Consider the following 14,309-nt stretch of genomic DNA (forward strand, 5'->3'; position numbering starts at 1 on the left):
ATGGCTTGGAAAGGTAGTGAAGGTGAGATTCACCGCCCTCCAGAGTTCTCTTTGCAAGGTTCTCTTACTTTTCTGAAAAGTGTTAACAATGGATAAAGGAGATTCATGTATTATGCCCAATGATACCTTGCCGACAATACATGTTAGGAAATACTAAAAGAGGAAACGAAAAGAAATTCAACATTTTAATTTTGATATAAATTACTTTCCATAAAGTATCTAAAATAGTCCAGTGTACAGCATATAAAAATGGTATTTGAGAAGTTAGAGACCATAGAGAAACTGTGGATAAGGCACAAAGTTTATTTACACTCATCATTGCATACTAAACTTTTATAATTTGTATTTACAGCCCCATCAAGTTTTAATAATCAGAATCATTCCTTCACATTGTTTGATATTTGGCATAATGTTCAAACACACTTCATACACACTGACCTACTCCCAGCACCACTCACAAGACTCAATAAATACTAGAGAAAACAAAATTAAGGTATTATTTGAAGCTTGATCTTCTGTTTACTTCAAAATGACAGAGAAGTCAGTTTCTTGTGCTGAAATACTACGAGGGTGAAGAATTGAACTGTCATTCACTTGAAAAGCATATTATCTCTGTTCAGGTACCACTGAATAAAAGGAAAATGAATCTGCCAAGTAGCAATATGATTGGCAGGCTGGTTTCTATGTCCCATCGCTTTCATAGTCTTCTATGATCATCTCTTCATCTTCCAGGTCTCCCTGCGCTGAAAAGGACTGAGGCTGGCTGGCAGGCAGTTCACTCCCACTATTCTGACTCAAAGGAAGACAGCATGTTTCAGTTTCAGTGGTTTGAGTGGGTTCACCCAGAGCTTCCTCTGCAGGCTGCCTTCCAGGAAGCGGGGCTTCATCTCCACTGTCAGGGTCTATCATTCCATGCTCCCTGTCCGTCAGGGCTTCCATTTTCAACCTGCCAGATTCATAATGCAGGCATCAATAATAACCAAATAAGGGGATGCCTTTAAATTACACCATGTGTGTGATGATTATGAAGCCATCTCTAGTTTTTCATCTACTTTCACTGTGCTCACTGTTTAGCCAGGCCCTTTAGCTTATTTAATGATACAAACAAAAATACAAAGGTAAATGACAAAATGTGAATAAATCATTACAACTTATAATACAAAAACTTGTAAAGAGTTCTTACAAATTAAAAAGAAAATACAGAATAGAAAAATGGGTATAAAACACGGACGACTTACATAAAGAAAGTACAAATGGTAAGTAAACAAATTGTTCAACCTAATCAATTTTAAAAAATGAAATTAAAATAATGAACTAGTACTATAATCTTTAAGACAGGCCAAGACCATCTATCTATCTACCTACCTACCTACCTACCTTTTATTTATTTAAGTAATCTTTACATCTAACATGGGGCTCAAACACACAATCTCATGATTAAGAGTTGCATGCTCTTCCAACTGAGCCAGCCAGGTGCCCCAAGTAAGTAATAAAAACCCAGAAGTGTCAAGAGTTAGGAGAAAAGAATATGCTTATACAATGTAAGGGGACATAAAATTAGCAAAATATTCTTAGGAGCGATCTGGCAATATAGAGCAAAGGCTTCAAAAAAGTGTATGACCATTGATCCAGCAACTTCATTTCTAGGAATACATCCTATGTAAATAACATTTGATGCCATTCACATCCTTTAGGATGTCTGTTATAAAAAAATAGAAGAAAAAAAAAGACTTGGCAAAGATATGTGGAAACTGAAACTCCTGAGCATTGCTAGTGGAAATGCAAAATGGTGTAACTGCTGTGGAAAATGGTAAGGAAGCTCCTTAAAAAATCAAAAACAGAATTACTACATGACCTAGGAACAGCAATGATTTAAGCTACAAGAAAAGCTGTGATAAAGTTGGAAATTAGCTAAATGTACAAAAATAAGGTGTAGGTTGGATTACAGGAAACTAGAGAACTATTAAATATTAATATTAAATGTCAAGCTAAATATTCATATTTAATATTGTCAACATGAATCAATGATAAGGTTAAACATGGTCATAATGAATGAAAGATAAAGTACTAGTCACTGTAGTAAGTAGCACTGACAAATCCTGTCTCCCAAGATAGATCAAGTAGTTGAACCAAAAAGAGCAGTTAAAAAGCCCTTTTAAACCTTTAAAAAATGCCTAAGTACAGGGGTGCCTGGATGGCTCAGTCAGTTGGGCATCTGACTCTTGATTTTGGCTCAGGTCATGATCCCAGGGTCGTGGGACTGAGCCCTGCATCAGGCTCTGAAGTTGAGAGTGGGGCCTGCTTAGGATTCTCTCTCTCTGCCCTCTTCCCCATCTGTGCTCTCTCTCTAAAGTAAGATAAAAAGTAAAATAAAACATTAATAAATAATTAAATGCCTGAATACATAATTTGATCTTACAGATAAGCTAAGAAGAAATGAAATATAGGTGCTGTGTTAATCACTGATATCAGCCCAGCAGTCATTTTGCAATAAAATGAATAGCACAGATACAGATTTACCTCTCTACATCTAGGTGTTATTTGTCTGAATCTTTTAAAATAAGTAAGTTTAAAAAAGACAGTGCTTTTGTGGTAGTTCCTGGTTCCTGCAGGCTTTAAACATAGGCTAATGAGCACTGGAGTGGCTCGGTCAGTTGCCCAACTTCGGCTCAGGTCATGATCTCACAGTTTGTGAGTTCAAGCTCTGCATTAGGCTTGCTGCTGTCAGTGTAGAACCCACTTCGGATCCTCTGTCTCTCCCCGCTCCAACTCTCTCTCTCAAAAATAAATATTTTAAAAAAATATTAGGAAAAAAAATAAACTAAGAACATCTTGGGAGGAAAGGTTAAAAGAGGTTTCCAAATACGTAAGATTTGTTAACTGGAAGATTACAGATAAATTTTTACTGGTTGTATACTGAATAAGTAGATAACATTCATTGGACATTTCAGTAACAGTTCTTTGAAAATTAAAACAGCTTACCTTCCAAAGTGTCGCTTCAGAGGAAGCTTTCCAATATCTTGGATAAAAGAAATTTGAGCTGAAACAGATTTTAAAAAAGCTTTAAATAGACATTTCTCTGAAGGAGATATGTAAATGGCCAACAAGCAAGGGATACTTAGGGCACCTGGGTGGCTCAGTTGATTGAATGTCTAACTTTTGATTTCCACTCAGGTTATGATCTCAGGATTATGAGATAGAGCCCTGCATTGGGCTCCATGCCAGGCTTGGAGCCTGCTTAAGATTCTCTTCCTCTCCCTCTATCCCTCCCCCTTGCGTGAAAGGAAGGAAGGGAGGAAGGAAGGAAGGAAGGGAGGGAGGGAGGAAGGAAGGAAGGAAGGAAGGAAGGAAGGAAGGAAGGAAGAAGAAAGCTCAAAATCATGAATCTTTTGGAAAATTCAAATCAAAACCATGGGATCCATTTCATATCTTTTAGGATGTCTGTTATAAAAAAATTAAAAAAAAAAAGGTTTGGTAAAGATGTATGGAAACTGAAACCCTTGGGCATTGTTGGTGGAAATGTAAAATGGTATAAATGCTGTGGAAAATGGTAAGGCAGCTCCTTAAAATTAAAAACAGAATTACTACATGATCTAGCAATTCCGCTTCTGGGTATACACCCAAAAGAACTGACAGCAGAGTCTTAAAGAGTAATTTGTATACCCATGTTAACAGCAGCATTGTTCACAGTAGCTAAAAGGTGGAAGCAACCTGAGTGTCCATCAACAGATGAATGGATAAACAGAATGTGGTATATACAATGTGATATTCTTCAGCCTTAAAAAGGAAATGCTGATACATGCTATAATATGAACTTTGATGACATGCTAGGTAAAACAAGTCAGTAACAAAAGGACAAATACTGCATGAGTCCACTTATGTGAGGTACCTAGAGTAGTCAAATTCAGACACAGGGGCACCTGGGTGGCTCAGTGCGTTAAGCATCTGACTTTGGCTCAGGTCATGATCTCATGGTTCATGAAATCAAGCCCTGCGTCGGGCTCTGTGCCAACAGCTCAGAGCCTGGAGCCTACTTCAGATTCTGTGTGTCCCTTTCTCTCTGCCTCTCCCCTGCTCATGCTCTGTCTCTCTCTCTCAAAAATAAATAAACATTAAAAAATTAAAAATAAAATTCAGAGAGAGAAGGTAGGTGGTGGACAGGGAGTAGGAGGTAGTTAGCATTTAATGTGTGTAGTTTCAATTCTGCAAAATGACAAAGTTCTAGAGATTGGTTGTACAAGGTGAATAAGCTTAACACTAGTAAACTATATACTTAAAAATGGTTTAAGATGATAAATTTTATGCTGTGAAGAAACATTTTTTTCAGGAAAATCTAACAGCAAGAGTGTGGCATTTGAACCAGGACCCACCCCTTCACTTCCTCAGCTTTAGAGAGACTTCACTCCAGGTCAGGTACGGCCAAGAACTCATAGGACTTCCTCCCTCCTGTGGCCAGCCTAGAATTCGGGACTCCCTTTCTCCAACCCTTGGCATGGAAGCTCTATCCTAGTAGCACAGCAGGCCGAGAATACTGCCTTCTCCTCTAACTGCCACTGGCCCTCACCCAAGCTCATTCATAGGGCCAGGAGGGTCCACGCTAGGAGGGGCTCAGCCAAGATGATCAGAGACTACCCCTACTTGAGCGCTCACCCAGAACAGTGACTCACTACAGGGGTTCAATGGTAGATTTGAACTGGCAAAAGAATCAGTCAACTTGAACAGAGACTGATAAAGATTACACAATCAGAGAAAATGGAATGGAAACAAATGACCAAGGTTGGCAGAAGAAAGTGGGATATCTTTAAGCACACCAACAAACACTAATGGAGGAGCAGAATAAAAGACAGAGATAGGAGCAGAAAAAATATAAAGAAATAACTTCTAAAATGACACAGTAAATGGGGAAAAAAATGATAAAAACAAAAATCCAAAAAAAAATTTCTTTTAAAGTAGGCTCCATGTCCATCTTGGGGCTTGAACTCATGACCCCAAAATCAAGAGTTGCATGCTCTACCACCTGAGCAGCCAAGAACCCCCAGAACATCTTATTTTTGAATGAATTTTATACACCTTTCAATATTTGTAAATGCAACACTATGAGGGCTCATAAATATTTATTTATTTATTAATGTTTATTTATTTTTGAGAGAGAGTGCGCATGCAAGCAGGGGAGGGGCAGAGAGAGAGGGAGACAGATTCTGAAGCAGGCTCCAGGCTCAGCTGTCAGCACAGAGCCTGACGTGGGGCTTGAACTCATGAACCGCAAGATCATGACCTGAGCCAAAGTTGGACATTCAACTGACTGAGCCACCCAGGAGCCCCAATATTTACCTTTTTAAAGATACACTCCAGAACAGGATCAGGATTTTTTAAAAAACAGCTTTTTCATATGGAAAAATGAGTTGTGATCCTATAATCTGAATTTTTAACTAGTGGATAAATGATTTTCCAGATAATTTCAATGTAAGCTGTCTAAACCAGTACGAGTTACTGAACTGGGAAAGGTTAAAATGAACTCTGTAGTGTTAGGCTGAAAATGAATGTACTGGCGTGAACTCATGGTACACACATACATGCACAGAAAAACTTCAGGAAGAACTTACACACACACACACACAAATACACACACAATCTCCTAGCTTTGTTCCATTGAAAAAGAATAGACACAATGATACTCCAATAGCAATGATCATACCTAGTGCCAGATTCTAAATTTTTTTTAAGTAGGCTCTACGCCCAGCATGGGATTCAACTCAAAACCCCTAGATCAAGAGTCACACGCTCTACCTATTGAGCCAGCCAGGTGCTCCCAGATCCTAAATTCTAAATACCATTTCCACTAAGAGGAACCAGGGCTCCTTGGAATTCCTGATTCTAGTACTAGGGCAGAGAAAGTATAAAATGATCCTGGATTTCTGACATTTACAAAAAGAACATCACAGAGACCTCTCTCTTGCTCTGCTCTTTGCCATGTGAGAATACGAGAAGATGACCATCTATAAGCTAGGGAGGAGGCCTTCACCATCTGCTTGTATCTTGATTTTGGACTTCCCAGTCTGCGGAGCTGACTGAATACTAATTTATAACATATGGAGTGCTATCCATGGTAAGTGTATATGCCAATTAAAGCATATGCCTAATATTTGCATATGCACAGAAAAACGTCAGGAAGAACTTACACCAATCTTTCAAAAGAAATTACCTGTGGTTTTTAGTTTTTCTTTTTATTAACTTCTATTATTATTTGAATTCTTTCTTCCTTTCCAAATCTGAAACGTGTTAATTTTGGATCAAAAAATAATGGAAAAAATATTTAGTCTCACTAGATTGTAGCAATGAGTTGACTTTAAGAAGATAAGGTTATAAAACACTACTTTTGGGGGTTCCTGGGTGGCTCAGTTGGTTGAGTGTCCAACTTGATGTCGGCTCAGGTCATGATACCAGGGTCATGGGATCAAGTCCCATGTGGGGCTCCATACTGAGCATGGAGCCTGCTTAAGATTGTCTCTCTTTCGGGGCATGTGAGTGGCTCAGTCGGCTAGGCGTCCCAACTTCGGCTCAGGTCATGATCTCACGGTTCGTGAGTTTGAGCCCCACGTCAGGCTCTGTGCTGACAGCTCAGAGGCTGGAGCCCACTTCAGATTCTGTGTCTCCCTCTGTCTGCCCCTCCCCTGCTTGCACTCTGTCTCTCGCATTGTCTCAAAAGTAAATAAACATTAAAAAAAAAAAAAATTTAATATTGTCTCTCTTTCTCCCCCTTTGCCCCACTCGCGCTTGCTCGCTTTCTCTCTCTCTCTCTCTCTCTCTCTCTCTCTCAAATTAACAAAACAAAACATTACTTGGATTAAACAAAAACCCATGTTATTACCTGGATTTCTCATTGGAATGGTTAGCAAAGCAAGGTATGGCAACAGCTGAGTTTGGAGGCATAAAGCTGGTAAGCAGAAGTCAGAAAAAAGAGCTTTTGCTGCCAGGCAGTTTTCCCGATACTGTAAAAGGGGGGTTGGGGGGGGACATGAAATGAAAAATAAAATTTAAAAAAATGGAGATGTATTCCTAGACAAATGAAGTTTACTGTATCACAAAGTGTGTTTATATATACCACAAACATACTTTTAAGAGTTTACCTAATTAGTTTTTTATAATTGTTCTAGCCTTATCTAATAAAGCATTTTACCTATAGAACTATTTCATATTTGACATAACAGCAACAAGAATTTTTTAAGAGACTTAAGGTAGAAGGAAAATAAACCTTAAAAATCAGAGGAATTCTGTTTATGAGCATACATCACAAATTATGTGAGGATACTGTTCTCAATTAAAGAATTAATATTCTTTAGTTAACACGGGTACAACGCTAGGCTGATAAGGAGACAAGTACAATCTGCCTTCAAAGAGCTTATGGTTTTACAAACAATTCATATGTAACTATAAGGCAAAATTAATATAAGTGCTATAAATAGCAAAGCAAGTCAATAAGGAATACAAATTCGTTACAAGTCATGAAATTCCCTAAGAAATCTTTGGAAAAAATGTCTTAGGTAATGAATTACAGGCTCCTATTCGCCATATGATTTAAGAACTGGAAGATATGTGGGGCACCTGGGTGGCTCAGTCGGTTAAGCATCTGACTTCGGCTCAGGGCATGATCTCATGGTTCTTGGGTTCGAGCCGCGCATCGGGCTCTGTGCTGACAACTCAGAGCCTGGAGCCTGTTTCAGATTCTGTGTCTCCCTCTCTCTCTGCCCCTCCCCGACTCTCGCTCAGTCTCCCTCTGTCTCAAAAATAAATAAACATTAAAAAAATTTTTTTTTAAAAAGAACTGGAAGATATCTTAGAGATGATGCAGTTCCGTGTCACAAATTCAGATGCTCTAGGAGACAGGCAGGTACATAAATCAGTGCAGTGAAGCAGCTGGGGAAGGTACCCATCACTCCCATCTTCAAGGGGGAGATGCTACTTGGCTCAGCCAGATTGTTGCCATGTAAAAGTATAGGCCAGTGCTGCCTTACTTTGCATTTATTTCAGGAGAGTCCAGACATTCTGAGCCAGAAATCCATATCTGAGTTTTAATTATTGTACTCATTTTTAAAGACTGGAAATTCATGAAAAAAAAAATCTCTGTGTAGTATTCAACTTGTGGGACCGCCCATTTTTAACTTCTAATTCAATCCAATGCATTTAAAGCTGTGGAAATGAAGTGTACATTAGGTAAAATAATCTGTCCAGATGGTTAGAAGCAAACCCAGGATTGCTTTCTTTTCTTTCCTCTTCTTTTTTTTTTTTCTTTCTTTCTTCCTCCCTTTCTCCCTTTCTCTCTTTCTTTCTTTCTTTCTTTCTATAATCTCTAGACTCAATGTGGGGCTTGAACTCACAATTCTGAGATCAAGAGTCTCATGCTCTTCAAAATGAGTCAGCCAGATGCCCCTATTTTCAATTAAAATTAAAATATAATTATAATGATACTTTGAATTCACTACTAGTCAACTAATAAATAAAATATAAGCTTTCAAATTTTGAGTGCTTTTTTTCCTTAAAAATAATGACTGGGTATTCAAGAAGAGTGTCCTTTTTATGTCTTAATGTAATTTGAAGAAAATTGTGGGAATTAACAACTATTTTTTACTACTACTAAGACACTTTTTCAAAACTAAAAAAAAAAAAGTAACAGCTTCATTGGGATATAATTCACATGCGATAAAGTTTACCTACTAAAAGTACACAATTCTTTTTTTTTTTTTTACCTTTTTATTTATGAAAAACCACTGGGGCTTGTGCAAGGGTCGAAAACCTGATCCTCCTCCTTGGCAATGAGCAAATCTTCGTGCTGTATTGGAATGCATCACACCCCTCGTAGCTATGGATGTAGTATACTGCCTGAGTAAGGAGCGCATCTAAAAAAGGAGACAAAATGTAAAATAACGAAAATGAGAGATTTATAAAGTAGTGCTATTCATCTTGCTGATGCCAAAAAACCACCAACCATATTTATTTAATGTTCACTTTTTCCAACATTACCACAACCTTGAAAATAATAAGCTACAAAATTACCTAAATCAAATTCAACTGAGACATAACAATCAACCACTATGTGTGAACTATGGATCTTGGATATGGGTGTTGAAAATAACTTAAAATACATTTTGAGACAACTGGGGAAATCTAAATAATGACAATATGTTACTGAATTAATGTTAGTTTTTTTTAAATTTTTTTAAATATTTATTTATTTTGGGGAGACAGAGCATGAGCAGAGGTAGGGAGAGGGAGAGGGACATACAGAATCTGAAGCAGGCTCCAGACTCTGAACTGCTTGTGAGCACAGAGCCTGATGTGGGGCTCAAATTCACGAACTGTAAGAACATGACCTGAGCTGAAGTCAGATGCTCAACCAACTGAGCCACCCAGGGACCCCAAGTGTTAGTTTTCTTAAGTGTGATAAATGCTATTATGGTTATAATAGGGCAAGGTCCTTACACGTGGATAAGTATTAAGTGACATGATGTTTGCAATTACTTTCCAATTATTGGGCCAAAACAAGTGTATAAACACATAGAGATTAAGCAAATGTAGCAAAATGTGAAAAATTGGTGAACAAAAGCTAAGGGTATATAGGCATTCATCATACTATTCTTCCATTAGTCTATAGGTTAGAAAATTTTAAAATAAAAAATATAAGAAAAATTAAGCAAACACAACTGCTGAATAATGAAACTCTAAATACAGAAACCATATCATACATGTTTTTCACTGTATCTTTTCCAATTTTAATTTTTAATACTATTTCAAATTTATAACAGAAATATTAACATATTAAAACAATGTTGTCCAAAAGAACTTTCTGTAACAAAAACATTTTGTATCTAGCTGTTTAACACAGTGGTACTAGCCACATGCAGCTATGGAATGCTGGAAATGTGGCCAGTGTGACTGAGGAACTGAATTTTAAATTAAGTTAAATTTAACCTAATGTAAATAGCCATATGTGGCTAGTGGCTATTACATTGATTTATAGTGAATAATTTGAAAGTTATGAAAAAAATTGTTTAAAAAAGTAAAAGAAAGTATAAAAAACACACTTCTTCCCTATCTACTTTTCAATGGTTGTCAAAATTTCTGAATATATTAGTTTTATAATCAGAAAATAACTTCAGAAAAAATTAGTGTTATATTATCACCAAAAAAATCAGATTAACCGGTGTCATTAGAAACACTGAGTTGGATTAAATAATTTTATCATTGTTATTAAGAAGTTACATAAGATGTCCAATAATGAGGAATAAAAGCAAACTTTCTCCATTTGGAGGAAACATTCATAAACAAAAATGGTTAAGTCAAATGGTCTTACATTCCAGTCACCGCTGAGGATATCTGCAAAACTCAGAAATTCACTGGCTCTCATAACATCATCTACTTCCACGAAGAAATCTAAGTAGTTTTGGTGAAGATATAAATTAAATAACTCTCCTGGCATGTGTGACATTTCTACTACTTCCTATAAAAAGAAGCATACACATATTATTTTGGTGAAAATTCTGTGGCTAAACGGACATTTCCATAAATGTAACTAATATATATCCTGGAAAAAGTAGTATATGTTATTAAAGACTTTACCTCAGGTTGAACAAGTAAGGTATCCCGTTCATACTCTGATAAATGTGAAGGCAACCGAGGGGAATCTAATTCTGTTAAAGATGCTCCTATAAAAAAAAATTCTGGAATTATTAAAAATAACATCACCTTAAAGTTATACAGAACCACTCATTTGAAGATTTTTTCCAATACTTTAGGCACATAATACCAAACATACTAAATAAGATATTAAAAATAAAAACAAAGCAACTGGAGACCTATGTAAGTTGCCTCATTACTACAGCGCCTTGCTACTATATGTATATAGTTAGTAGCCTCACTATCACTATTCTTAAGAACTCAAATTAGAATTCTGATGCCTGGATTATGGCTTTTCTAGTATTAAAATATTTCAGTTCTCAAAGCACTCTGCATTTCACCTTTTCAGTTCTGAGTTGCTTTCTTTTGATCCTCATTCTCAATATAGAGATCTTTACTCTCTGATTTACGATGTAGGATGAGGTTGCTTTCTGCACAAGAGAACACAGACCCTGTTCCCTGATGCAGGAAGCTGCAAATGAATGTTGAGAAGGAAAAGAAAGTGAAGAAGGGAAAGTATCAGTGGGAATAGCAACTGAGGTTCAGAGGTAAGAGGATCCAAGGACAGAGGGTGTCTTCATTTCCACCTAAGTGATGCCAGGTTCATCTTCAGGTGGCATGAAATTTTCCATTTAGAAATCTCAAATTTTCAACCACCTGGAAAGAAGAAACTGAGAGGTAATAGCCTAAAACAAGAAGGATGCCTGGAGTGAGGAGAGAATGAAGCAGAAATACAGAAAGACAACAGAAGAGAAAGAGGCAAGGAGGTAAGAAGATGGAAAACAGGTATAAGAGGCACTCAGTGTTATAGAAAGATAAAAACAGTGGTTTAAAACAACTGGGCTTTTGGCAACCAGAAAAAAATCTCAGATAATAACAGGCATGATAAACACAAAGCTTAAATGAATGTCTGTTCACATACTACTTGTGACCCACTGAAGCAGTTAATTTACATGAGATTTGAACATCTGAGAGAAAATTGAAGCCATTGTACACAAAGGACTTTTTTCAATAGTCCATTATGATTATTTACTTTGTGGTATAACATATAAAAACTATTATAAACTATGGCAGGGGCACCTGGGTGTCTCAGTCAGGTGAGGGTCCGACTTTGGCTCAGGTCATGATCTCATGGTTCATGAGTTCGAGCCCCGCGTCGGGCTCTGGGCTGAAAGGTCAGAGCCTGGAGCCTGCTTCAGATTCTGTGTCTCCCTCTCTCTGCCCCGCCCCTGCTTGTACTCTAGCTCTCTCTCAAAAATAAACATTAAAAAAAAATTTATAAACTATGGCAACAATTTCCCTCAAAATTTTGTATGAATTACTTTAATCTACATAAAAGCAGGTCAGATCCCAACCCCCCAGCCCCCAATCCTAATTCTCTTCCTTCAGGATCAGCTAAGAAGTGATATTTTCTACATAAGAAATAGAAGTTTGGGATTTTATTGAAAAGAGAGGCAATTTGGGAGCTGGGTGATGGGTGATGCAGATGGAGGGTCGGAGGCGAAGCAGGCATCAAATACAGAAAAGGCGATGGAACATCTCTGGTTGTGGAGAGAGGAGCTAGTGAAGAGAAATGTAAGGAGATCCAAAGAAGCCTGACGCTACCTGACAACTTGTCTAGGGTTCTGGTGTTGGTCTACCAACATGTGCCACTAAAATTCTAGAGGAACTGATACATAGTTTACCTTCAGCAAACTATAATTTTAAAGATTTACAGACAGTAGTTTTTACATTTAATCCCATCCACAGTCCAAAAATACTGTACCTAAATACATTTATCTACTGTGTCTTAGGCCTTGCCAAACAGTGTCAGACCTGGCCCTAACTGCCAAATACATGACATTTTCAAAAACTGGTATTTTATTTCCGTTGTAGGACGAATACCTAACAGATTTTTAATAAAACATAAGATTTTCTTACTTTTACAATATAGTATTTTCCCCAAAGCTCTGAAGAGAAAGAGTGAAACATCTTTGCCACCAATAGCTTGGACCTCCTGGTTTTCAAAAACCCTATCTGTTTTTTTTCTTTGTTTTGATTTTGACAGCGCAGCATCTGATTTTAATGAAGATGTTCCTTTTTTCCTTGGCCAAAAACGGTTTTCTCCTAAATAATATACACCCAAGAGACAATATTGGAAATAAAATTAAAATATGAAAAATAAAACTGAGAACATTTTAGGTACAGTTACACTAAATATTCTAATTAAAATATACTTTTCTAATACACAATACTGTAAAATCTGTGAACTAAGTAACAGTCCTCTTTGGGTTACTAAACTATTAAAATGAAATAAAATGTCATCTAAAAGTATCTCATGACAAAAATTTCAAATTTTCACACATTGAAATGACACTAATACAGGCCTATCATCTTGATTTCTCACAGTAATGCCTGTGCAAGGTCCTATTCTTGGTTCATATGTACTAACCAATTTAATCCTCAAAACACTTGAGATTAGGGGAGAACTACTATTATACACATTGAAGATAGGACATATAGGGGCGCCTGGGTGGCTCGGTCAGTTAAGCCTCCGACCTCAGCTCAGGTCATGATCTTGTGGTCCATGAGTTCTAGCCCCACGTCGGGCTCTGTGATGACAGCTCAGAGCTTGGAGCCTGCTTGGGATTCTGTGTCTCCCTCTCTCTGTCCCTCCCCTGCTCATGCTCTGTCTTGCTCGGTCTCTCAAAAATAAATAAATGTTAAAAAAAGAAAAAAAAAAGATAGGACATATAAAGAGTTTAAGTTACTAGCTCGAGGTCATCATCTGGTAAGTGATTTGAAACCAGGCAGTATGGTTCTGCAGTGGATGCTTAACACTGATTTGGGCAGTCTTCAATTTACGAATATGCCTGTGTTGAAATTTCATTGGTAAATCTGTTCAAAACTCAGAATGCATCACTTAAGAAAAGTAGCCTGAGGGGTGTGTAGGTGGCTCAGTTAGTTAAGCATCCAACTCTTTTTTTTTTTTTTTTAATTTTTTTTTCAACGTTTTTAATTTATTTTTGGGATGAGAGAGACAGAGCATGAACGGGGGAGGGGCAGAGAGAGAGGGAGACACAGAATTGGAAACAGGCTCCAGGCCCCGAGCCATCAGCCCAGAGCCTGACGCGGGGCTCGAACTCACAGACCCAGGCGCCCCAAGCATCCAACTCTTGATATCAGCTCAAGTCAAGATTTCACAGTGGTGAGATTGAGCCTTGCATCAGCTCAGAGCCTGTCAGCACAGAGCCTTCTTGGATTCTCTCTCCCTCTCTCTCTGCCGCACCCCACAACCAGTGCACTCACTCTCAAAACAAATAAATAAACTTAAAAAAAAAAAAAAAAAAGTAGCCTGGAAGAGCAGGAAAAACATAGGATCTGGAATTGATTTATTATTGTGTATCTCATTAGGCTGGTCAAAAATTAAATGTAAAAATATATGATTGCTCATACAGTTCCTGACCCATTCAAAAAATATTATTTTCTTCCCTTTAAAATTTCTGAGCTCAGAATAATAATGGTATAAATGGTAGTCAGGATCTCAAACTGGCCTACCTCAACCTTCCCAACCTGTAATTCCTAAGTGAACCTAAGTGAACCTAAGCACCATTTACATTTCTACAGGAATAAGCAGAATTCTACTTTCAGCTGTATTA

At 37.5% G+C, this 14,309-nt stretch overlaps 1 protein-coding gene across 5 annotated transcripts in view; it reads right to left on the reverse strand.

The window, feature by feature from the left end:
* Positions 1-172: 172 nt before the first annotated feature.
* RAD17 (RAD17 checkpoint clamp loader component) overlaps positions 173-14,309 on the reverse strand; it is a 37,922-nt gene continuing 23,785 nt past the window's right edge. For 3 of the 5 annotated variants that reach the window (XM_060635608.3, XM_060635606.3, XM_060635609.3), the window contains 7 exons: positions 12,592-12,777; positions 10,615-10,700; positions 10,349-10,495; positions 8,745-8,894; positions 6,869-6,989; positions 2,983-3,040; positions 173-946 (listed from right to left, as the gene is read on the reverse strand). In XM_060635608.3, the coding sequence (XP_060491591.2) occupies positions 682-946; positions 2,983-3,040; positions 6,869-6,989; positions 8,745-8,894; positions 10,349-10,495; positions 10,615-10,700; positions 12,592-12,777 (1,013 nt within the window). In that variant the 3' untranslated portion in view covers positions 173-681. The remainder of the gene's footprint in view (positions 947-2,982; positions 3,041-6,868; positions 6,990-8,744; positions 8,895-10,348; positions 10,496-10,614; positions 10,701-12,591; positions 12,778-14,309) is intronic. The other 2 variants (XM_060635607.3, XM_060635610.3) reach the window with 2 other exon arrangements.

Source organism: Panthera onca, chromosome A1, assembly GCF_046562875.1.
Source record: "Panthera onca isolate mPanOnc1 chromosome A1, mPanOnc1 haplotype 2, whole genome shotgun sequence".
Taxonomy (NCBI): Eukaryota; Metazoa; Chordata; class Mammalia; order Carnivora; family Felidae; genus Panthera; species Panthera onca.